Below are 24,873 nucleotides of genomic sequence, written 5' to 3'. Positions count from 1 at the left end.
AGGTATTGTTCTTAACTCTTGGCATTTTATCACTTTTTATTTATATGTTTTAAATATCTTTTGTTCCTTTCTTCCCCTTTTATTATTCATCATCAATGTATGTTGGTTTTTTGAGGTGGGAAGATTTGGTTTCTTTTTTCTTTCTCATTTGCATTTGTGTTTTACCAGTGGGTTTTGTTCTTTCTTGTGTATTTGTGGTAGGGATTATTGTTTTTTCAGATTCCAGAGGTAGGAATCCCTTGAGAATTTCTAGTCTTGTGGTAATAAACTCTCACAGTTTTTGTTTGTCTGGGAAATACATTATTTCTCCCTCATTTCTGAAGGATAGGCTTGCTGGGTATAATATTCTAGGCTGGCAGTGTTTTTCTTTTAGTATTTTGAATATGTTATCCTATTGTCTTCTTGCCCGTAGAGTTTCAGTTCAGAAGTCTGCTGTTAATCTGATGGGAGCACCTTTACAAGTGACTTGATACTTTTCTCTTGCTGCTTTTAGGATTCTCTCTTTGTCTCTGAGCTTGCCAGTTTGACTATATTGTGTCTCAGAGAGGATGTTTTTGGACTGAGTCTGTTTGGAGATATTTGAGCTTCCTGGATCTGAAGGTCTGTGCCTCTCCTTATACCTAGGAAGTTTCCTGTTATTATTTCTTCAAACAGATTTTCAATGCCTTTACTTTTCTCCTCCTTTCTGGAACACCCATGATTGGGGTGTTTGTGCACTTAAAGTTGTCTGCTAGCTCTCTTAGACTTTCATCATTTTTACAAATTCTTTTTTCCTTTTTTTTTTATTTACTAGGAAGTTTCCTGTTATTATTTCTTCAAACAGATTTTCAATGCCTTTACTTTTCTCCTCCCTTCTGGAACACCCATGATTGGGGTGTTTGTGCACTTAAAGTTGTCTGCTAGCTCTCTTAGACTTTCATCATTTTTAAAAATTCTTTTTTCCTTTTTTTTTTTATTTGTCCTCCAGGGTTATTTTGTAAAGACCATCTTTGAGATCAGAATTCTTTCTTCTGCTTGCTCTAATCTGCCACTTAAGCTCTCAGTTGTGTTTTTTATTTCATCAAATGAATCCTTCAGTTCCAGGAGTTCTGCTACATTCTTTTTTAAGGTATTGATCTCTTAGTCTATTTTCTCATTATCCTGGATATTTTTCCTCATTTGCATTGTGTTGTCTGAGTCTTATCTCATTGAGTTTCCTTAGGATTGTTACTCAGAATTCCTTTTCAGTCATTTCAAGGGTTTCCTTTTCTGTAGGGTCTGGTACTTGAGAATTACTATTTCCTTTGGCTATGTCATTTTTTTTTTCATACTTCTAGTATCTCTACATTGATTTTTGGTCATCTGGTAGATCAGTTGCTTCTTCTATTACTCTGGAGTGGACTTTGAAGAAAAAGATTTCCTCCTCTTTTTCCAGGCTCCTCTGGTGACTCTCCTTGTGAGAATGTAGTTGAGTATGCCACGGGCCACCTACATGGTAGACAGGGCTGCTACTGTGGTGACAAGCCATCCTTGCAGTGGGAGAAGCTGTGGTGATGGCAGTTTGGACTACCTCCACAGAAGTGGTGCGGAGCCTCCCAGTTGCAGCGGTACTTGCTGCTGCCTTCCATGCAGGTAGGGGTAGGCTGCCCAGGGCTTTTCCCATCTGGGTCTCCCTGGTCATGTTGGCACTTACTCCTGCCTTCTGTGCCTATTTGTGTCTTTTGATGAACAGAAATTTTTAATTTTAATTAAGCACAATTTATAAGTTCTTTCCTTTTTGATTATGTGATTATCCTTTTCTGAATTATGTACGAAGTCTTTGCCAACCCCAAGTTGATGAAGATATTTTCTTGTGTTTTCTTCTTTGAGCTTTATTGCTTAATCTTTTGCATTCAGGCTTATCATTTGTTTCATATTAATTTTTTGTGTATGGTGTGAGGTAGGGAGTCAAGCTTGATTTTTCTGTATATAGATATCCAATTGCTTCAGCACCATTTATTGAAAAGATCATTTTCCCCACCAGATGCAATCGCATTTCTATTATAAATCAGAGGACTGTACTCATATGTGTGGGGGTGTTTTCTCATTCTATTCTGTTTCCATTGATCTTTTTGTCTCTCTTTGTGTTGATACTATATTGTCTTGATTACTATAGCTTTATAATAAGGTCTATAATTTATGTCTGTTTTCATATTTCTGGCCTGGCATTGAGAAGGTTCATGTAATACTTGCAGACTGAATGGACAAATAAAGAAATGAGTTGCAGAGTGATCATTACAACTACGGTGTCATTACAGTAAAGTTATATCCATCCTGCCATGTGAGCATGAACTCACAGATAGTCCCTACATCCACTGTTGGAATACACTGTGTGTGTCACCCAGTCTCCCTGGTCATTTATCCTTACATAGTTTATTTTATAGTGTGTGCATATGTGGCATAGTGTGTTCTATACATTACTCTCTGTAGTAGATTTTAAAAAACCTTAATTACTTAGGAGGCTTGTAGGCAGGTGTGCCTTTTGTACCTTGCGTAGAAACACAATGCCATCAAAAGAACAGTTAGAGACCTGCTGGAAACTGACAAGAAAGGCCCCTGCCACAAATGTGCAATGCAGGTCCTTCTTAGGCAGCATTAATGAGAGACTGGCAGAGCACAAATGACCCGCCCAACTCTCATTTCAGGCTTTGTTCTTCCTTAAGCTCTTTCACCCACAAGCACTTACTGGACCATTTAAGATAAACAGGTCAAGTTAAGTTCATAAATGCCCACCGAGTTCTCACAGGTGTCCAGAAGCATCTTTTAATCCTTATAGGAAAAAGCAGATATAATAAATGATGAGATAAGTAGGTGGATAGATAACTAGATATATTACAATAGATGACTTAGTAGATTAATTAACTACAAGAATCTGGATTTCACCAGGCCCTTGTTGAGGTGAGGCTACAGTTCCTGATTTCAGTTCATTTTCAGTCTCAATGGGAGCAGACTTAAACACCGTAGTTACTTTTCCAGGTGAAAGAAAAAAAGAAAGTTCTTAAGGAGGCCAGTCCACGTGATGGGAAGGAGGGCTGCCAGGAACAGTGTTTGGTTACCTGCAGTGTTAGGACGATGACTCAAAGCTGATTCCTGTCTGCAAGGCTGGCATGGCCCCAGCTGCCTTGAGGGTCTCCACTACACAAGTCACCTGAGCATCCAGGTTCAGGTCTGGCGCTGCTCTTAGTTTCCTCATCCATACACTGTGAATGGTAATAGTACCTTCCTGATAGAATTACTGTGAGGAATAAATGAGCGAATTTGTATGAAACACTAAGAACATCCCTGGAACATAGTAAGAGTTCAGTTGTTCAGTTGTTCAGTCTAGACACAGAACACTGATTTAGAGCATCTTCACCTGAGTTATCACAACCACAAATAACCAGGGGTAAGTCTGCCTTTGCAAGTCGGCATTATTGCTTGGTTTTGACTATGATACCTGTTGCTGATTTCCACAGGGATGTTGCTGGAGACTTTTGTCCTTCCTAGTGATGTCAGCTTTATCATGGTCCCTGGGCTGTCCAGCAGGAAGACAAACACCAGCCAGATATAACTCACCTCGGATTGCCGAGGCTTTTCTTTGCTATGAATGGAATTTGCTTTTTCACCAATTTGCAGAAATTCCAAGCCCTGTCTAGGTCTTGAGGATTGGAAGGAGGAGAAGAAGGAAAAGTAGGAACACAGAGACCACAGTCATCCAAGGGAAATGATTTAAGAGCCTTCCAGACAGTGAATAATTCACCACTCATTTGGGGGGGGGGAAGTGTTTGTCAAGAAACTCAGTCCTATGGTTAACATGGTCATGCAGAGTGACTTGCATGTGGGGAAGACTTTGGTACAAGTGGAGGTGGCTGTAGTTAACCAGGAAAGACTTTGGAGGATCTGAGATACTAGGAAGGGGGCAGAATCCACCTGGCTGTTCTGCCAAGATCAGGGCCCTTGGGGGTTTCCTAGGCATTGGCTTGCACTCAGGGTTCAAATCCTACCCTTGCCCTTTCTTATCTGATCTGAAGCAATGAGCTTCAGTCCCCTCATCTGCAAAAAGGGACGTGTGTGAGAATCAATAGGTTCATATTTAGCATAGTTTGGGCACATGGTAGGTGTTCAGTTAAGTATGTTATACATATTTTTAATGTTTTACTCAGCACTGAGTCCAGTATCAGGCACTGAAAATACAAAGATGAAAAAGTCCTAGTCCTTGCCCAGTACAGGGGGACGACAGTCTGCTGGACGATGCCAATGAACACAGGCCTGACCAGGGCAGACATCCCGGGCTGCTCAGGGAAGCAGCACTATTGGACCTCTCGCATTAGCAGAAAACTTCCTCCTCCCAACACAGCTATCCATGGGACCCTAGATTGTGCCTGTTCTCAATGAGTGAACCCAAAGGGTGTGAGAAGCCGGCCACCCCGGAAGCCTGGCCCAGTCCAGCAGCATGCCCCTTCCTCCCTGTGGGGACTCATCTGCTTCTCCTGCCTGCATTCTGAGGGTCGGTTACTGACCACAACTCTCTTAGAAGGTCCATTTGGCTCAACTGAGCCTTCATATTGTGGGGCTTTATCTCATCATTCTGAGACCCAGGAGGGAACCTGTGCAAGTTTCTTTGCAGTGCCCAGAACCCACGCCAACATGGTGTGGCGCCCTTGCCCGGGCACTCCGGGCCCCAGAGCCGCAAAGCTCCACATTCCCCATGGCCAAATTCCAGCCTCCTGTGCTTTGCAAATGCTGGACCGCCTACCTTTCTTCCAAATCCAACCATCAGCATTTTCCCCCTCTTGCCCCTCTTTCAAGGCCCGGTACACACATGTCTTCTTCCAGGGAGCATTCCCTGACTCCTGTGGAATTAATCTCCAGACTCCTTTCTCCACCTGTTCCCCCCAGGGAACAGCAGTGTGGAAAGGCAGATTGTTCAGAGCATAAGTGCAGGATGGAGAGAGAGGAGGCTGGGAAGTCTGGGTGGACCTGATTATGACAGGCCAGAATGCCACCGGCTAAATCTCTCTGCAGTTGGAGCTACTGAAAGTTCTTGACAAAGTGAGAGGCCTGGTGAGGTTGGCAGTTGAATAGATTTCTCTTTCCACAGTGAATGGTGGGTGGGATGGAGGGGGGGGAGGTTAGAAAGCTGGAAGCAAGGTGATTAGTTACAGGAGGCAGTTAGAGGGGTTTCATCCACTTCCCCAAATGCCAGGCTGTAGAAAAGAAAAGAGTATATATAGAAAAGAAAAGTGGGGATTTTTGCAAAAATGTAGATTCCGGGGCCCTTTTCCCAGATTCTGTTTCAGCGGATCTGGAATGGGGCTAGAACCTGTGCTTTTAGCAGACACCCCAGGACATTTCAAGAGGGGAAGGGACTATTCCATAATGTGTTAGGTCAACTCTGGCTAGCTATAGTGAAAAGAAATCAAGTCTTATCTTTACCTCACTCCTAATACCCAAGTAAATGCCAGATGGAACCAAGATGGCAATGGAAAAGAAGGAAGGGAAGGAGGAAGAGAGGGGGAAAAAATCATAAAGGAACTAGCAGGAAAATTGGGTGACATTCTAAAAAATAATCTTGGATGTGAAAACTAAAAGTCATAAAGGGAAAAACTGCTGATGCATTTGTCCACATAGTAACAATAATTATTCTGTACAGCCAAGTTAAAGACTGATAATAAATAGGGAGAAAATACTTTGACATACTCAATATCAAAAGCTTATATAAAATAAGAAAAATGTAATGCACTAGAAACACAAATAAAGGATACAGAAAGTCATCCCCTGAATGAAATAATTGGTTAATAAACTTATACAAAAATGCTAAACCTCACTAGAGACCAAGTAATAGGGATTTAAAAAAAATAAGATACCATTGGGGTAGGCAGAATAATGACTCCCAAAGATGTCCTCATCCTAATCCCTGGAAGCTTTGAACATGTTGCCTATCAAGGCAAGAGGGACTATGTAGATGTAGTTAAGGGTTAAGTTAAGTGGGAAGATTATCTTGGATTATTATCAGGTGCACCCACATAATGACAAGAATCCTTATAAGTGAAAGAGGGAGGCAGAGGACTCAGTATTAGAAGAATTCCACGTGAGAAAGATACACCTGCCATTGCTGGCTTCGAAGGTGGAAGGGGCCATGAGCCAAGGAATGTTGGCAGCCTCTAGATGCTGGAAAAGGCAAACAAATGGATTCTCACCCAAAGTCTCCAGAAAGAAAAGCAGCCCTCCAACACCTTGATTTTAGCCCAGTGAGACCCTTTTCAAATTTCTGACCTTTTAGAACTGTAAGATAATAAATTTGTATTGAGCCACTAAATGTGTGGTAATTTGTCACAGCAGCAGTAAGAGACTAACACAACCATTTTGCCTTTCTTATTAGTAAATATTTCAAAAATTGGTTATATGCTGGGTAGGCAGGAATTTGGGGAAACAGTCCTTACACTGTATTGGTATAAGAGACTAACACAACCATTTTGCCTTTCTTATTAGTAAATATTTCAAAAATTGGTTATATCCTGGGTAGGCAGGAATTTGGGGAAACAGTCCTTACACTGTATTGGTAGAAGTGTAAATTTGTTCTTGTTGGAGAGCTGTTTGTCAGAAGCCATGAAAAGCTTCAAGGTATATTATCTTTGACCAAGTATTTTCCCTTCTAGGAATTTATCTTGTGATCTACTCATACAAGATGCAGAGGACATTCTTTGTAGCATTTCTTAGAACAGAAGGAGCTGGAAACAGCCTTCATGCCCATCAATAATGGACTGGCTGAATTTGAGTACAGGCAAAAATAGAATACTTTGCTGCTGCCCCCAGAAAGAGTGAGGTGAACCTAGATATTCATACATAGGTTCTAAATGAAAAGAACTCAAGGCTGGCCTGTTAGCTCAGTGGGTTAAAATGCAGACTTATAACACCGAGATTCATGAGTTCGGATCTCCATTCCAGCCAGCCACCAAAAATAAAGACAGAGAGGAAGCACAGATAGTATGTGTGACATGTTTTCTTCATTTATATAAAAAATCCAGTATACACATACACATATTTATATAAATGCATTAAGATATTGGAAGAACATATTAAATTAACTGTAGCTCCTCTGAAGAAGGGCACGTGGTGGGCAAGGGATTCAAGGGAAAATGCAGAGGACACTACAATTCTACAATGGTTTAAAACTTTTCAAGTACCTTCTCATTTAAAAAAAAAATTTTTAAAGAAGGAAAAACCTCCCCAGCATTTCTTTTCTGTATTTAGTCTTCAGGACTTTGGGTCTAGACAAAACTACTGGTGTGAACTCAGCCCCTGGAGTGGAGCACGGAGAATATGCAGGGCACAGAAAGAACCAGACTTGGAGACTGACAACATGGCAGGGCCTGGGTGGGGGAGGCCGGGGGTGGCGGAATGTGGGAGAGGGTCAGCCGTCAGGACCTGGCAGGGGCTAGATAGGTGGGAGCTGGTGTCCAGGAGGCCCGGCTCCTTGCCAGGATGCACACTGATCCCCAGGAAGGGACTCTGCCAGAATCCCCTGGTTACTAGATCACCTGAGTGAGGTCAGAATGCTACAAGTGAGTCCAGCATCCAGCTGGGGGAGAAGAGGGCTTTGACTGACATTTGCAGGTTGGTTGGTGTCAGCAGCCATAGCTGAGGCTGGCACAGGACCCTCCTGCATCCCTTCCCTGAGGGACAGTGGGGTGGGAGGCAGGGGGCCTGACCTTGTCAGTCCACTTCTCAGTCAGTCCCACCAGGAGGGTTGCTTTTACAAAGATCAGCACGTATTCCTAGATATATGAGGGTACTTCAAAAAGTTTGTGGAAAAAATGGAATTAAAAAATATGAATCTTTCCATGAACTTTTTGAAGTGCCCTCATCTACTGACCTTGACCAATGTCTGGTAGGGATTTGGGGCTTAATTTGCACTGTAGAATTCTTCCCCAGGTTAAGATCAATATTTCAGCCAGCCTGAGCAAATTCGGAAACTTGGCTAGCTTTTTTCAGTCAGCCCCACTGCCACCTGCTCTTATAGTCCTAAATCTAGAATTGTCAGAATGGAAGTGACCCTTGAGGTCATTCAGTCCAACTTCCTCATGTTTTCCTCAGAAGGAAAAACTGAGACCCAGAGAGGGGAGTGCCATCCTAGCATCACACAGCAGAGTCGTGTTCTGGGGCTTCCTGCTACAGGTTACTGGACCCCATGGCAGCGAAAGTGATTTCGGGCCTCATCTGTCCTTGCTGGAGGAGACCCACAGGCCCCAGAAAGGAGGAGAAAGCCCAGGAGACAGCCCAGCTGTGGTGAGGAGACCCAGGTGCTTAGGCCCTGGCTCCACCAGGTGTGCTACTCACCATCCTGCCTGCAGCCCGGATCTGTCTGCCCCTGTGCAGCTCCCAGGGAGGTTGAGTCAGTGTCAAGAAGTGCTTGCCCCCAGGCGTGATGGCCCCAACAGAAAACCAAAGGACTCAGAAATGTTCTTCAGTTTTCCTGAAGACTTCCTAGCTGGCTATCCTTGGGCGGGTCATGCCTCTTTTCTGGGCCTCAGTCTCCCCACCTCATCTCCCTACAGAATCAAGTGAGGATGATAGGTACACAAGTGTTGTGAGTTTGAGGACATTCAGCAGTAACTGAGGCCAGAATTCAGGACTTTGTCAAGACAGAGCTGCTCTGCCTTGGGCCTCAATGACCAGTCATTATTTCATAGGAATCCAGTGACCTCAGTAGAAGAACCATGTAGTGTGGCTTCTGTGGAGGCAAGGGATGGATAAGGTGACCTGGAAAGCTGTGTCCCAGGACTGTGATAATTATCTTCCATGACCATCTTCAGTTCTAGCTTGAGCCCTGGGTTGGTATGAAACATTCAATCTCAGAAGTGTCCCATAAAGTCAGACCCATCAGACCTGTCACCACCTGATCTCCTGCCTGTGTTCCTGTCCCCCCTGCTAGGACCACTTGCTCCAGGATGCAGGCCAAGGCCCTGCCCAACTTGGGAACCAATGCTTCTGTTGTCTGGGAAAACTTAGAAAGTGTATACCAATATCTGGGTGGTCTGGCATAACAGTGGCCTCTTTGGAGGTTCTGCTTTGACCTCCAGATTCAATACTGGCTCTCATTTCTTGAGCACCAACTATATGCCAGGAACTTTACATAAGGAATAACCCCATTCAATCCCATGACAACCTGTCAGCCTAAAAGCAGCAGAGCAAGGATTGGAATCCAGGCCAAGGCTCTTTCCAAATAGCTGTGACAGCCCCTCAGCAGAAGTGCTTCCTTCTCCAGTAACAATGATGGCTATTATTTCTTGAATGCTTACTATATGCCAGGTATCATGCTAAGTGATTTATATGAATTAACTCAATTTAAACTACATGTGGTACTTTTTATTGTCGCCATTTTGCAGGTGGGGAGACTGAGGCTTCAAGAGGTCGCAAAAATTTCTGGGTTAGGAGGTGGAGGAGGCTGGGTTAGAATGCAGGCTCTCTGAGTCTCAACACTGCCTTTGGAATCGTGGGTGCTGTGTGGCCCTGTGTGTGGGGCTGGTGACTGGACGCTTGCCTCACTGTGGTGCCCATCTGGTCCTGTAGCCTAAGCCCTGATCTGTGTCCCACCTTCCCCAGGCCTGGGCTCTGTCAAGCTCTTTTCAGCCTCCCAGATACCAGTATCATTCTCTAATCCCCCATGTGAGTTAGCATATTTGTTCAACTGTTCCCAAGGGGACCGAGTAACTGTGGCTTCTCACTCAGGTCTTTGCTTCATACCATCATCCAGTTTTCTTGTCCCACCATCCCTTGGGGTGATGTTCTTGTCCATGTGTCAGGAGGTGGCTCACTACCACCACAGCCATATTCCTTCCTGAGAAAATGGGGAAATAGAGGGCAAGTGCTTTTCCTCCTGGTCATGATCTAGAAGTTGCATGCATCATGTTGGCCAGAACTAGCTGCAAGGGAGGCTGGGAAATACAGTCACTAGCTGGGTGGCCATAGACCAAGCTAAAGCTCCAGAGAGCTTCAATTACTAGAAGAAAGAGGAATGGCCAGTGGGAGAAATATTCAGTCTCTGCCACATTCCCCACTCCCAGCCAGAGTGGGGCCAAGGTCCCCACTCTTGACCTTGGCCACTCTCTTTGTCCAAACTTCCTTCCATGACTTTTTGACCAGCTCCCCTGTTAGTCTCCAGATGCATGTCCTCACATCCAATCTGGCAAGACTTGCCACCATTGGGACTCACAGCCACTTCTACTTGTCTTTGCAGGTGAAGAATTCTGCTCTGTCTTGCCCATGCACATGCGTGTACACACAAACACAGAGCATTGCACACAGAGATTCTTAGAAGGGATGCTGGTTTTGTTGTTGGGTTATTAAATAAGAATATTTACTGCTTGCCTCCTGTCCATCCAGCCTGTAGCCTTGTGTCCTAGCTACTGATGTTAGGAGAAAGGTTTGCCTTCCTAGTATTTCGAGATCAGTATGTTTTACTACTGTCAGTAAACTTTTTGACCAGATTTTGGTATACTGGGCATCTATTTGGTATATATTGGTATATTGGTATGTTTGGTTTGTGTGTGTAAGTAAATTATAAGAAAAGACCTTAAGCGAGCCTCACGAGTCTGGAGTCAGATTGACCTAACAGCTCCCTGGGCATCGGGTTCCCATCTTGCCTCAGCCTTATCTAACTTAGCCGGTGGTCCAAGCTCCTCAGTCTAGAGCCCAAGGCAGATTCTAGCTGGGATCCTGCCAGGACTGGTGGAATTGCCCACCTGATAGAGCCCACCTCCCCTCTCCCCTCTGGTGAAGTCCCTGAGGCGTCCACTCTGGTCTGTGGTCACGTTGCCCCAATGCCTTGGGTATAGGAGGTGCTTTCCAGTTTGGCTTCAGAGCATCAGGCTTCTTTGCCTTGGCCCTGGTGACTTTTTCATCACCTCCCACTCCCCTGAGGGCTTTGTGGCTCCAGACCCAGCAAGTCCTGCTCTCTTCCCTATTGGTCTGTTCTAACGGCTAGACCTATGGAAGCTTCTGGAAGTGGGAGCTCAGTGGTCTGATATATTAACCAATTGGCTGTTGAAGTTCAGGTTCTAAGCTGGTTTCTAAGTTAGAGCTCCCTGGGGGCTGAGGCCTGAGTGGCAGACACAGTGGACTCCTGGCCATTCTGCGACCATCGGCAGAGAACATCCATCCTCTTTCTGACCTGGAGTTCAGGCCCCTGTTGGCCCAGCTCCTGGGCCTGATCAGGGAAACCCTTCTAGCTCTGACCCCATTTACCTGGTGACTTTTATAGGTGCACTTCCCCAACTCCCTGCAGAAGCAACAGCATTTTTTTCTGTCACTTTAAGTTCCTATTAAAATTTCACATATAGCCCCAGAACCACAGAAGGTAGAAAAGAGCCATTTTCTTAGTGCCTTGGTCACAGTGATTAGGAAGGTCCTTCTAAAGGAGTTAAAGAATTAAGCAAAAAACTGTTTTATGCCACAGCTAAATTGTAACACATCCCAAGGCCGAGGTCTTCGTAGGTCTTGCAGGTCCTCCTACATCTCCTGTATCTACACCCGCAGTCCCAGCTACCCCTCTCACACTACCCCTTGTGTTAAGCATCTCAGACCTGTCGTGATGTGAGGGTAACAGAGAGCACTAGCCCAGGAGTCCAAGGACCAGTGTGGCACTGGGCCAGTCACTGCCTGCTGGGGCTCCAGTGTCCTGCATGCAGAGCAAAGGGGTAGCTGGCAGTGCTGATGTGTCCTTGTTGCTCCTGCCTCTGAGGGTGCAGGCAGGAGGCCCCCCTCCCTGGAGGAGCACCAGGCCCAGCTCACAGGGGCAGGCTGGACACTGACCCTAGGCAGGTAGTGCTGGCCTTGTGAGTCACCTGATGATACAACAGTCACCTGACCGTCTCCCTCATCCACCCTGCCCCTCCCACCCAGCCCTGGGAATTGCATCAAACCCCAGCCCTGGGCACTTCCCCATCTGCCCCTGGAGAGACTTGTGGCTCAGTGAAGGGAGAACTGCAGGCCTAGATAATGTAGAGTCCACCTTGGCCGACTGACCCTACTCAGATGATCATTTTACCACCCAGTCATGCCGCAGGTTCCCACCCATCCATTGGAAGAAGCAAAGCTTACTGCTAGCCAGTGCTTTGGTGGTGCTTTGAGTTCCTTTCATGAAAGGGTCGGTAGAAATAGTAGGTATAGTCAACGCTTTATTATCCACACACCCAAAGGCCTCTCCCCCACACAGGTGCAGCCAGACCTGGGAGTCCCAGTGCACCCCAGAGAACAGCTCTCCTGCTGCTGCAGACGACCTCCACCTCGTCTGATATTTAGATGGCTCAGCACTTCTGCCCACCCTAGCTTGGATGGACACCCCACCTCCTCCTCTCCAGCAGCCGCAGCAGGGTCAGAACACAGTGGAAAGGCCACCTCTGCTGTTCAGACTCAAGACAATTCCTGACACTCCTCACGATGTCCATAGAACAGGGAGCCATTAACTGCAATGCCCGTTGCAACACAGAAGCTGTGGAGCCATTGAGGTGAGGAACAGCCCAGCCTGTTCCCTGGGTCAGGAAGCACAGGATGGTCCAGTTCTGCCACTGTTACTGTGTGATTTTTAAGGAAGATCACGCCATCTTTCCAGCCCGCAGTCTCATCTGTCAAGTGAGGGGATTGGACTAGATAAGTAATCTCTAACAATCCATTAGGAGACCATGGTGTAGTTTCAGTCCTCATGGCAAAGATCAAAAATTTATACCAGACACCCAGAGACAGTTTGCACTTGTGTCTGGTTTCAGTCACAAGGTAAATATTGATTGTAAGGGTAATAATTTGTCCCAGGTTGCCTTGGACAGTCCTGGTTTCATCTTGTTGTTCCTTCATAATTATCAGTAGTGCCCCTTTCAGTCTCAGAAGTGTCATCCAGTTTGCATGATATCTTATATGGCCACCCTATTGACTGATGTAATGAAATGAGATTTCCCTGCCTTCCCCACATTCAGTCTGCATTGGGCGAGTGTCTTTGCTCAAAGGATAGCTTTTGCTGAATTATGGTCTTCCATTGGCAAAAATCAATCACAGCATTTCCAGAGTATGTCATTGAAAACACAGGTGATCTCCTGAATCTTTTATTACCCCTGACTGAAGTACCACTTGAAAAAGTTCTTCTTGAGCAACCCTTTGCTTCCTGTAAGGAACTTAGATGTTTCTTGCTCTCTGGCTATAAGACTCTGTAGTGGACCAAATCTCCCTTTTCTCCTTGGCTGCCAGGAAGCTCATATAAAAATTTATATCTGAACTACAGGAACACTGCAAGCCCTTATGATTGGTATAGCAGTGTTTTTTTTTTTTTTTATCCTTCCAGTCCTGACTTCCTGCCTTGTTTACATTTTATTTGTTCTGATTTGTTATTCTTATTTACAGTTTTTTTATATTTATAGTTTGTTACTTTTTTATAAATATGATTTTGTTATAGTTACCTTGAATTCTTTGTAGAACCAAGATAGAAAAAAAACACAAAAGGAATAAACTTATAGGATATAATTTTTAGCTAAAAGATCAAATCACCTGCCCCTCTATAGCATGTCACAGTGTCCAAGTTCCTGCCATGTGAGGGACAGTTATTTGAGTCCTACAGACTTGCTAATCTTCTGAGCACCCTATGAAAGTGTAATAAGCAAACCTTCAGGTCTGTATCAGCAAACACCTGGTGAAAAGCAGAATGAGGGCATGAAGAGAGCCTGAGGTCAGGATGCCAGGGGCAAGGCATGCTTACAGGAGAAGGAAGTACAGAGACACTGGTCACTCACCCAGGGCCTTGCCCAGGGGACAGAAACCGAGAAGGGGCGGGGGAACAAACTGGCCATGGGAGGCCAGGATTAAGGTGCCGACATTGCCTCTTAGAAACATGGGACCTTAACTAGGCCACCTTCCCTCTGAGATCCTCAGTTTTCTCAACTAGAAAGTCAGGTGGAATATGGATTCCACGGTGACTTCAGCTCTGAAATTCTGACTGTGGTCCTGGGGAGCAGGGCCCTGAGGGTGCAACCCAGGAAGCCTAGGCTGCCTGACTTAGCTGGCCCTGGGTGGATGCACACACTGGGGTTCCACTAAGACCAGTGTGTCCCTCTACTTGGCAAGGGCCCCCATTCTGAGCTACTTCTAGTGCATCCATAGGGCACTGACTGGACAAGACTGCAAAGCTAGAGGAACCTCCCAGAATGATCCTTCTTGTGGATTGCTTAGATCAATCAGGTGGTCACAGCTGTGATAGATTGTGAGTTCCCATAGGCCGCGGTAGTAGTTTGCAGCTTTGCCTTGAAACACAGGTTGGGAAGTGGGTTAGCAAGGGGGTAAAAAGCGGTGAATGATGTCCCTCATGGGCACTTTCAGAGTCCGGGGCCAGAGAGAAATACTAACCCTGGAAACCTCACCCCTGAATAACCCACGAGCACTTCCTCCTGTACCCGCCACAGCACCATCCGGAGTTCATCAGCACATCCACATCCATTATCTCATTGGACCCTGAGCACAGTTGAGGCAGGAATTGTTATCCATTTTATAGATTAGGCAACTGAGGTTTAGAGAGTGCAGCTCCACCCCGAGTAGGTCTCAGAGCACAGACAGAGCCCAGGCCTCCTGTCCTGCACTGCCCTGCACTTCCCAGCCCCCACCTGCCTTCTCCCAATGCCACACAGCCTCAGTCCTCAGAAGCACATTGGCATTCGAGTCTCCCCAGTGAGGTGGAAGCAGGTGAGGGAAGGAGGGGCAGCGCTTGGGCACGTGGAGCAGGGACTGTGGCTCCAGCTGGCTTCTCTGGCTAACCTCTTAGGAGTCTCAGCTGGGTCTGACCCTGAGCCCAGGTTATGGACAAGTCGCAGTAACTCACTCTTCTCTTTTGTGTGTGTGTTTCTGTGTGTGCACTTTTGTCATATAGAAGAGCCTGATTTCTCCTCCAAGGCCGTTGATCTCCAATGTGGGACTAAAGAGGAGAAGAGGCCAGAACAGAGCCGCCCCAGCATCCAGTGTGGCATCTCTTGTGCTAGGGCCAGGGATGACTGGGCCATGGACACAGACGCCTCCAACCTTCAGCCGTTTGCATAGCACACGGGGGACTCGTGGGGGCCGCTTGCCACTGCCAACAGAAACGGTACAATGGCAATACTGACATCCTTCATGACGTTTTCACAACAGACATTCAGGCAGGAAGAGCTGGTGCATTTTCTGTCTGCAAAGTAGAGGGCCATGCCTCACCAATATGAAAAACTTGGGCCCTGACCACCTGCTCTGAGTCCACTCACAGCCAGTGACACTTGCAAAAAAAACTCCCAACGCCTTCTTAGGTTTGGCTTCCACAGCTCTTGACCAATGTGGCCCAAGCTGGACACCTCTTTGGGACACTTGGATTATTCATAAATGCAGCCTGCCCCGACCCTCCCTGAATAGCATCTGAAGTCTCTGTGGAGGTCATGGATCCTGAACAAAGTGTCAAGGGCACCAAGAAGGCTGAGGGAAGTCCCCGGAAGCGGCTGACCAAAGGAGAGGCCATTCAGACCAGTGTTTCTTCCACTGTCCCATACCCAGGCAGCAGCACAGCTGCCACCCAAGAGAGCACCCCCCAAGAGCTCCTAGCCCCGCAGCCCTTCCCGGGCCCCTCATCAGTTCTTAGGGAAGGCTCTCAGGAGAAAACGGGCCAGCAGCAGAAGCCCCCCAAGAGGCCCCCCATTGAAGCCTCCATCCACATCTCACAGCTTCCGCAGCATCCTCTGACACCAGCATTCATGTCGCCCGGCAAACCCGAGCATCTCCTGGAGGGGTCCACGTGGCAGCTGGTTGACCCCATGAGACCTGGACCCTCAGGCTCCTTCGTGGCCCCTGGGCTCCATCCTCAGAGCCAGCTCCTCCCTTCCCACACTTCCATCATTCCCCCTGAGGACCTGCCTGGCATCCCCAAAGTCTTTGTGCCCCGTCCCTCCCAGGTCTCCTTGAAGCCCACAGAAGAGGCACACAAGAAGGAGCGGAAACCCCAGAAGCCAGGCAAGTACATCTGCCAGTACTGCAGCCGGCCCTGCGCTAAGCCCAGCGTGCTCCAGAAGCACATACGCTCACACACAGGGGAGAGGCCCTACCCCTGTGGCCCCTGTGGCTTCTCCTTCAAGACCAAGAGCAACCTCTACAAGCACAGGAAGTCCCATGCCCACCGCATCAAAGCAGGGCTGGCCTCGGGCATGGGCAGTGAGATGTACCCCCCGGGCCTGGAGATGGAGCGGATCCCTGGGGAGGAGTTTGAGGAGCCCACTGAGGGAGAAAGCACAGATTCCGAAGAGGAAACAGGGGCCACGTCCAGTCACCCCACAGAGCTCTCTCCCAGGCCTAAGCACCCCCTCCTCTCCAGCAGTTTGTACAGCTCTGGGAGCCAGGGTTCCAGCCACGAACGCTGCTCCATGTCCCAGTCCAGCACAGCCCAGTCACTTGAGGACCCCACTCCATTTGCAGAACCCTCATCTGAGCACCCCCTGAGCCATAAGCCCGAAGACACCCACACCATAAAGCAGAAGCTGGCCCTCCGCTTGAGTGAGAGGAAGAAGGTGATTGACGAGCAGACATTTCTGAGCCCAGGCAGCAAAGGCAGCACCGAGTCTGGCTATTTCTCCCGCTCAGAGAGCGCTGAGCAGCAGGTCAGCCCCCCAAACACCAACGCCAAGTCCTACGCAGAGATCATCTTTGGCAAGTGCGGGCGGATTGGGCAGCGGACCACCATGCTGACCGGCACCTCCACCCAGCCCCTCCTGCCCCTGTCCACTGAAGACAAGCCCAGCCTGGTGCCTTTGTCTGTGCCCCGGACGCAGGTGATCGAGCACATCACGAAGCTCATCACCATCAACGAGGCTGTGGTGGACACCAGCGAGATCGACAGCGTGAAGCCAAGGAGGAGCTCGCTGTCAAGGCGCAGCAGCATGGAGTCCCCGAAATCCAGCCTCTACCGGGAGCCCCTGTCATCCCACAGCGAGAAGACGAAGCCGGAACAATCACTGGTGAGCCTCCAGCACCCGCCCAGCAGCACCCCCCCTGTGCCTCTCCTGAGAAGCCACTCAATGCCTTCTGCCGCCTGCACCATCAGTACCCCCCACCACACCTTCCGAGGTAGCTACTCCTTCGATGACCACATCACCGACTCCGATGCCCCGAGCCGCAGCAGTCACGTGTTTACCTCCCACCCCCGGATGCTGAAGCGCCAGCCGGCCATCGAACTACCTTTGGGAGGGGAGTACAGTTCCGAGGAGGCTGGCCCAAGTAGCAAAGACACTGTCTCCAAACCCTCAGACGAGCTGGAGCCCAAGGAAAGCGAGCTGACCAAAAAGACCAAGAAGGGTTTGAAAACGAAAGGGGCGATCTATGAATGTAACATATGTGGTGCTCGGTACAAGAAAAAGGATAACTACGAAGCCCATAAAAAATACTACTGCTCGGAGCTTCAGATCACAAAGCCCATCCCTGCAGGTGCTCATGCATCTTCGGAAGCCGAAAAGAGTCAGGCTGAGCATGAGCCGTGGTCCCAGATGATGCATTATAAACTGGGGACCACCCTGGAACTCACCCCCCTGAGGAAGAGGAGAAAAGAGAAGAGCTTGGGGGATGAGGAAGAGCTGCCTGCCTTTGAGTCGGCAAAAAGTCAGTTTGGCAGCCCCGGGCCATCCGATGCTGCTCGGAACCTTCCCCAGGAGTCCACCAAGTCACCAGCAGAATCCAGTAAATCAGTGCCCTCCTTGGAGGGACCCACGGGCTTCCAGCCAAGGACTCCCAAGCCAGGGTCCGGTTCAGAATCAGGGAAGGAGAGGAGAACAACGTCCAAAGAAATTTCTGTCATCCAGCACACCAGCTCCTTTGAGAAGTCCGACTCTCTCGAGCAGCCCAGCGGCTTGGAAGGGGAAGACAAACCTCTGGCCCCGTTCTCAGCTCCCCCGCCCACCCCGCACGGACGCTCTACTCATTCCCTGCAGCCCAAGTTGGTCCGCCAGCCCAACATTCAGGTTCCCGAGATCCTCGTGACCGAGGAGCCTGACCGGCCAGACACGGAGCCTGAGCCACCCCCTAAGGAACCCGAGAAGACAGAGGAGTTCCAGTGGCCCCAGCGCAGTCAGACGCTTGCCCAGCTCCCAGCCGAGAAGCTGCCACCCAAGAAGAAGAGACTGCGCCTGGCAGAGATGGCCCAGTCATCAGGGGAGTCCAGCTTTGAGTCATCCATGCCTCTGTCTCGCAGCCCAAGCCAGGAAAGCAGTGTCTCTCTGAGTGGATCCAGCCGCTCAGCCTCGTTCGAGAGGGACGACCATGGCAAAGCCGAGGCCCCCGGCCCCTCCGAAATGCGCTCTAAGCCCTTGGGCACCCACATGCTGACTGTACCCAGCCACCACCCGCACACCCGAGAGATGCGGAGGTCAGCCTCAGAGCAGAGCCCCAATGTTTCCCATTCCGCCCACATGACTGAGACACGCAGCAAATCATTCGACTACGGCAGCTTGTCCTTGACAGGCCCTTCTGCACCAGCCCCAGTGGTTCCCCCGGCCCCTCCAGAGAGAAGAAAATGCTTTTTGGTGAGACAGGCCTCTCTGAGTAGGCCTCCAGAAACCGAGATGGAGGCTGCTTCCAAGGGAAGACAGGACAGCGAGGAGCCACAGCCCTCATCCAGTAAACCTTCCACCAAAAGCTCATTGTCCCAGATTCCCTCAGCGGCCACCTCGCAAGGCGGGCACCCGGGAGGCAAGAGCCAGGTGCAGGACAGGCCCCCGCTGGGGTCCACTCCGCCCTACACGGAAGCACTGCAGGTGTTTCACCACCCCATTGCCCAGCTGCCCCTGCACGAGAAACCATACCTGCCCCCGCCGGTCTCCCTTTTCTCCTTTCAGCACCTCTTGCAGCATGAGCCGGGACAGTCTTCAGAATTCTTCTCCACACAGGCCATGTCCAGCCTCCTCTCCTCGCCGTACTCCATGCCCCCGCTTCCTCCCTCCTTATTTCAGGCTCCACCACTTCCTCTCCAGCCCACTGTCCTGCACCCAGGCCAACTCCATCTACCCCAGCTCATGCCTCACCCGACCAACATCCCCTTCAGGCAGCCCCCTTCGTTTCTTCCCGTGCCATACCCTGCCTCCTCAGCACTCTCTTCTGGGTTTTTCCTGCCCCTGCAGTCCCAGTTTGCACTTCAGCTCCCTGGCGATGTGGAAAGCCATCTGCCCCAGATCAAAACCAGCCTGGCCCCGCTGGCCGCAGGAACTGCTGGCCTCTCCCCCAGCACAGAGTACAGCAGAGACATTCAGCTGCCCCCCGTGGCTCCACCAGCCAGCTCCTCTGCACCCACGTCAGCCCCTCTGCTCACCCTGCCTGCCTGTCCAGACACAATGGTGTCCTTGGTTGTACCCGTCCGTGTTCAGACCAATATGCCGTCCTATGGGAGCGCGATGTACACCACCCTTTCCCAGATCTTGGTCACTCAGTCCCAAAGCAGCTCAGCAACTTTGGCTCTTCCCAAGTTTGAGGAACCCCCATCCAAAGGGACAGCTGTGTGTGGGGCAGATGTGTTTGAGGTTGGGCCTGGACCATCTGGGTTAAGTGAAGAGCAAAGCAGAGGTTTCCCAACTCCATACCTGAGAGTGCCTGTGACGTTATCTGAAAGAAAAGGCACTTCACTGTCATCAGAGAATGCCTTGAGCCTGGAGGGGAGTTCATCAACAGTGGGGGGAAGCAAACGTGTCCTTTCACCAGCTGGCAGCCTTGAACTTACCATGGAAACCCAGCAGCAAAAAAGAGTGAAGGAGGAAGGGGCTTTCAAGGCCGAAGAAAAACTTGAGCTGGTAAAACCATGCAGTGTAGTGCTTACCAGCACCGAAGCTGGGAAGAGGCCAGAGAAATCCCACTTGGACAGCCAGGGCCAGGGAAGGAGGGAGGTAGAAATGCTGTCCAGTCTGTCCTCAGATCCATCTGACCCAAAGGAAATTTCTCCCCTCCCTCAACCCACATTGCCCCATGGAACAGCCTCAGGTTCAGAAGCTTTGAAGGAATATGCCCAGCCCTCTGGCAAACCTCACCAAAGAGGGTTGCCCCCACCGAGTGTGAAGAAAGAAGATTCCAAGGAACAACCTGACCTCCCACCCCTGGCACCTCCCAGCTCTCTGCCTCTGTCAGAAACATCCCCAAGACCAGCCAAGTCACAAGAAGGTACGGACTCAAAGAAGGTACTGCAGTTCCCCAGCCTCCACACGACCACTAATGTCAGTTGGTGCTATTTAAACTACATTAAGCCAAATCACATCCAGCATGCAGATAGGAGGTCTTCTGTTTACGCTGGTTGGTGCATAAGTTTGTACAACCCCAACCTTCCGGGGGTTTCCACTAAAGCTGCTTTGTCCCTCCTGAGGTCTAAGCAGAAGGTGAGCAAAGAGACATACACCATGGCCACAGCTCCGCATCCTGAGGCAGGAAGGCTTGTGCCATCCAGCTCCCGCAAGCCCCGCATGACAGAGGTAAGTTCAGCCTTGTTTTTCTTCTCACCCCTGATTTAAAAAGCCCTTGCTGAGCTTTTAAAGGTGCATACTCCTCAGATTCCATTTGCAGCACTAGAGCCAGATGCATGGGCAGGTTTCCTCACTGGTCACCTTACAAGGGAAACATGTTTATTAGGCTTCTTTGTCAGTGTGTTCCTCACATCATTGGAATAGATATATCTCAACAAAGTTAGCTATAAAATGATCCTGCTTTCCCACGAGCTTCTATTGTAAAATCAAAGATACAATTTCAGCAAGGAAAAAAGCAATTCTCCAAAAACTTGAGTTGGAAAACTTGTTGACAGGAATGCCTGCAGCAATTTTAAAACTTCATAGCATTCCTTCCTCCCATGGTTCTCCCTTGTCTTGTTAGTCTCTTCCTGCTTTTCCTATTCCCTCCATCTGCTGCTTCTATTCTCTAGTACCACCTGAAATCTTACCATTTCTAGAGATTCTGGAATTTGACACAAGAAACTTCTGAAATATTTCTTTTTTATTTTTTGTGAGTAACATAGCAAGTAGAGCTGAGCTGCAGTGTCCCTCTTTACCAGTAGGTGGCAATGTCGCTCAGTTTGACCCATCTGTGCTATGTAGTAGCGCAGACGCTCACTAAGGGCTCGTATTTGCTCCTGCATTGCCTCTGACCTGAGGCTCCATCAGGAGTTGTAAAATGAACTGGTCCCCTGTAAGTTCAGAAAGTTTGAAGTTCAATAATTCCAAATTTGCTTCAGACAAAAGACATCTCCACACCCTGACAAGGCCAGCCTAAGGATTCAGGTCATGATGTGTTTTGCCAACTTGGCCTTTGTGGATTAGCAATTGGTCTGGTTTATTGAGCAGTCTCGCTGTACCCGGCACTGTGCAGGGCCCTTGAATCCAGTCAGTGCTCACCTCCACCTGTTTGACTCCAAAGAGTCTATTTTTCTTCTTTAAATTATTTGAGGAAAGGAAACCTTAAAATATGATTGCAAATTTAAAAGTGTTCATTAATGTGTCTTTAGACGAGATGCTTTGACCAAATCAGGCATATATTCCCTAAACTAAATTCATAGCATAGCTAAGTGAGCAAAACTATGTTCTATAACTTCTCATACATTCATATCTTCCTTTTTTTTTTTCTTTCTTTAATCATTGAGTGAATTTTGTGTGTTGAATTTGTCCTTAGCTCAGCTGGATACTCTTCACAGAACAGCTTTCAGATTTATTCTCTAGATGTCTTTGTCATTTTACAGACATATCTGAACAAGATTTCCACTTTTGCCATAATGTAATGTTTATGTTAACTCCAGTGTCTCTTACTGGCTGTGGCTACTCACAAGATGCTATTGTAATTATATTCACATTTATACCTTTCGGGACACCTACTATGTGCCAGGTACTATGCTAAACTTTACTTTTATCCTCACAACCACCTTGAAAGTTAGGGTGAAATGTCACCATTTTATAGATGAGAAGACCAAAGCACAGAGAGGTTAAGTAGCTTGCACAAGGCCACACAGTAAATGGCAGAGCCTGGATCCAAAACTAGATCTCACTCCAAAGCCCTTTTGAATGATCTAGGCTGCCTCTATTTTCTAATGACTGAAAATTGCATAGGCCGTCTTAGAAAAAGGAGGTGTTAATTTGGCTTAGTTGGATTAGGCAATCATTTATTTATAATAATGCTTTCCTAAAGTGAGCTAAAAGCTTAAAATTGTTTCTTAGAATATTCTGTTTGGTTCACTGGAATGTTTCCTGCCAGAAGTGTACCAGTCTGGTACGTTAATATAACTGCGACTCCAGGCGTTTCTACGATTCCACCTCTCTGTTCTCTGCTTGCATATCTTCAGTAATGGGGAGCTCACCACCTCATGGTACAACCCAATCCATCTTTGGAAGTGCTTTAAGGTTATTTATTGAACTGAGCTGACATTTGTCATCCTATAGCTTCCATTCTCTGTTAGTTGTTCTGAAAAGGTCTATCTTAGCATTTTGAAGCTCTTCCCAACCATCTTCATGCAGGTCTAGACCACCCTGTCATTTTTTAGTTTAGTCATCGATATTTTTTTCTGTGCGTTAAGCCCTGGAGAAACTCAAGCTTTGCAGCCACATTTCTTTCCCCAGGTTTCTTCTTCCTTTTTTCTCCTTGAGGATTCATGCAGCACTGTCAAAAAGAGATTAAGAATAAATAAGGACTCAGGTTGCAAGTTGCCCAGGCTTGAATCCTGCTAACTCACCTACTAGATGTGTGACTGTGGGCCAGCTATTTAACTTCTCTGTTCCTTGATTCTTCATCTGTAAAATAGAAATAATAATAATACTTAGCTCATAAAACTGTGGAGATAATTAAATGAGTTAAAATATGCAAAGTGTACTTAGAATAGTGCTCGGTACATGTTTTTAGCTATGCTTGTTCATATTATTATTAAAACCCAAAATGGATCCCTTGTCCCTGCTCAATTCCAACACTGTGTTTTCTGGTAAAGTGGTACCTTGCCACCCAAACCAGCCCTCTCTAGCTTGACCCAAACATCACAGCACGTTATGAAGGAGAGGCTGTCCATTAGCCTGTGGGAGGCCCCTTGGTCATTTCATAGGTGGTCTAAATCTCAGGCCAGGGTGGGAGTAGAAATGGCATGTTCTAGAAAACCACAGGTATTGCTGAAAACCAGCTGCCTTCTGCCAAATAGTAGTCCAGATTCTTGCTGGGTTTCCACTACCCACCTCCAATTCTGAAGAGATTATTCGGGGGTCTCTGAAATAGAAGTTGTCTCTGGAATGGATCTTCAGGATGGTCTAAACCCACTCAGACTCTGAGGCCCAGAGAGGTGAAGTAATCCACCCAAGGATGGCTCAACACGCAGTGGCCTATCTGGTGCTGGAATTCAGATTCCCTGACTCCCAACCAGGTGCCTTTCTGCTCAGCCTCACCCAGTCCTTGTAGGGGCAGGTGTGGTGGCTTGCACAGGAGACCAAGGTTCTTAGATTGTCCCAGCACCAAGAAAAGTGGTTACTTCTCCCATGGGCTGGAAACAGTGTGGTTTCTCATGACCTTAATGACAGTGGCTTGAAATAGATGAGAATTTCACTCCTGGCACTGTTGGCCCCAGTTCCCAGCACAGTGTCACTGCTCCCTACATGAGGGTGCCCCCACTGCGGGGGGTTAGGGGACATGTTCTTGGGATAGTGGAAGATGCCCAGGATGCATAAAGTCATTGCCAGCCCTCCCCACTGAGCCAGCTCTCATCACGGAGGCCCGTGGCTCTGTGCAGGGCATGGGTTCCCTTTGGACTAACAGTCCAGAGCCTGCACAGCCTCTGTGCCTGGCTCTGGGGGGTCCTGTGCTCTGCTCCAGGCTCTGTTCTTAACTTGGTGAGTGACCTTGGCTTTCTGATCTATAAACAAGAATTGGACCAGTTACTCTCCAAAGGCAGAGTAGAGTCTTTATTCAACATTCCTTAATTGCCTGCACAGCCTCTGTGCCTGGCTCTGGGGGGTCCTGTGCTCTGCTCCAGGCTCTGTTCTTTACTTGGTGAGTGACCTTGGCTTTCTGATCTATAAGCAAGAATTGGACCAGTTACTCTCCAAAGGCAGAGTAGAGTCTTTATTTGTTCAACATTCCTTAATCGTCTTCTCTAAGGAAGGCCCTGATTTGGGTGCTGGGACAACCTAGGAGACCAAGATAAGGACCTGTCCCCAGGAGTTCCTGGACATGTAAAAGACAAAGAGCAAACACAGCTCTTGTGGGAAGATTAGCTTGAAAGAATTGGTCAGAGTCCCAGCTCAGACACCAGTTAACCATGTGGCCTTCACCTCTCCGGGGATCAGTGGGGCCAGTGGCACCTCTTCTCAGAAGAGTGTGACGATTGAGTGAGCTGATCTGTGTATGCATGCAGTGCCTTGTAAGGCTTTGTTAGTGTCACTGCATTCCTGACTGACTGGAAATGTAACCAGCAATGATTTTGTCATTCCTGCGGTGGGCCAGGTTCACCTCCCTTCGCTGGTTTCCCCGGAAGCCCAGAAAGATATAGCTAGAGTGGAGAGGGAAGAAGAGAAGCGAGGGAAGCCGGAGGAGGACGCTCCCGCCTCCAAGAGAGGGGAGCCAGCGAGGATCAAAATCTTCGAAGGAGGGTAAGAATCATGTTTGGTTTTCACATCTGCTTCCCATGGAGTAAGAGCTTGCGCCGGTCCCGGTTCAGAGGTGGCGAGTGTCTCAGTCGTCAGGGCTGTGCCCACAGGTGCCAGCGACACCTTTCAGCAGACGCCACTTTTGTGGGATTCACAGACCACCTCTGTTGAAGAACGCTGGAGGGATGGGGGACATAGAGGTGGCGAGTGTCTCAGTCGTCAGGGCTGTGCCCACAGGTGCCAGCGACACCTTTCAGCGGAC

General features: G+C 48.3%; 1 protein-coding gene across 1 annotated transcript in view; it reads left to right on the top strand.

Annotated features, from left to right (window-relative positions):
* HIVEP3 (human immunodeficiency virus type I enhancer binding protein 3) overlaps nucleotides 1-24,873 on the top strand; it is a 97,036-nt gene that overhangs the window by 27,737 nt on the left and 44,426 nt on the right. The window contains 4 exon segments of the mRNA XM_008583036.1: nucleotides 14,903-16,643; nucleotides 16,645-16,725; nucleotides 16,728-20,483; nucleotides 24,469-24,614. Coding sequence (XP_008581258.1) covers nucleotides 15,435-16,643; nucleotides 16,645-16,725; nucleotides 16,728-20,483; nucleotides 24,469-24,614 — 5,192 coding nt within the window. The 5' untranslated portion in view covers nucleotides 14,903-15,434.

Source organism: Galeopterus variegatus, unplaced genomic scaffold (genome assembly GCF_000696425.1).
Source record: "Galeopterus variegatus unplaced genomic scaffold, G_variegatus-3.0.2 Scaffold2805, whole genome shotgun sequence".
Taxonomy (NCBI): Eukaryota; Metazoa; Chordata; class Mammalia; order Dermoptera; family Cynocephalidae; genus Galeopterus; species Galeopterus variegatus.
The sequence above is the reverse complement of the archived record's forward strand: the minus strand, read 5'-3'. Positions and strand labels throughout refer to the sequence as shown.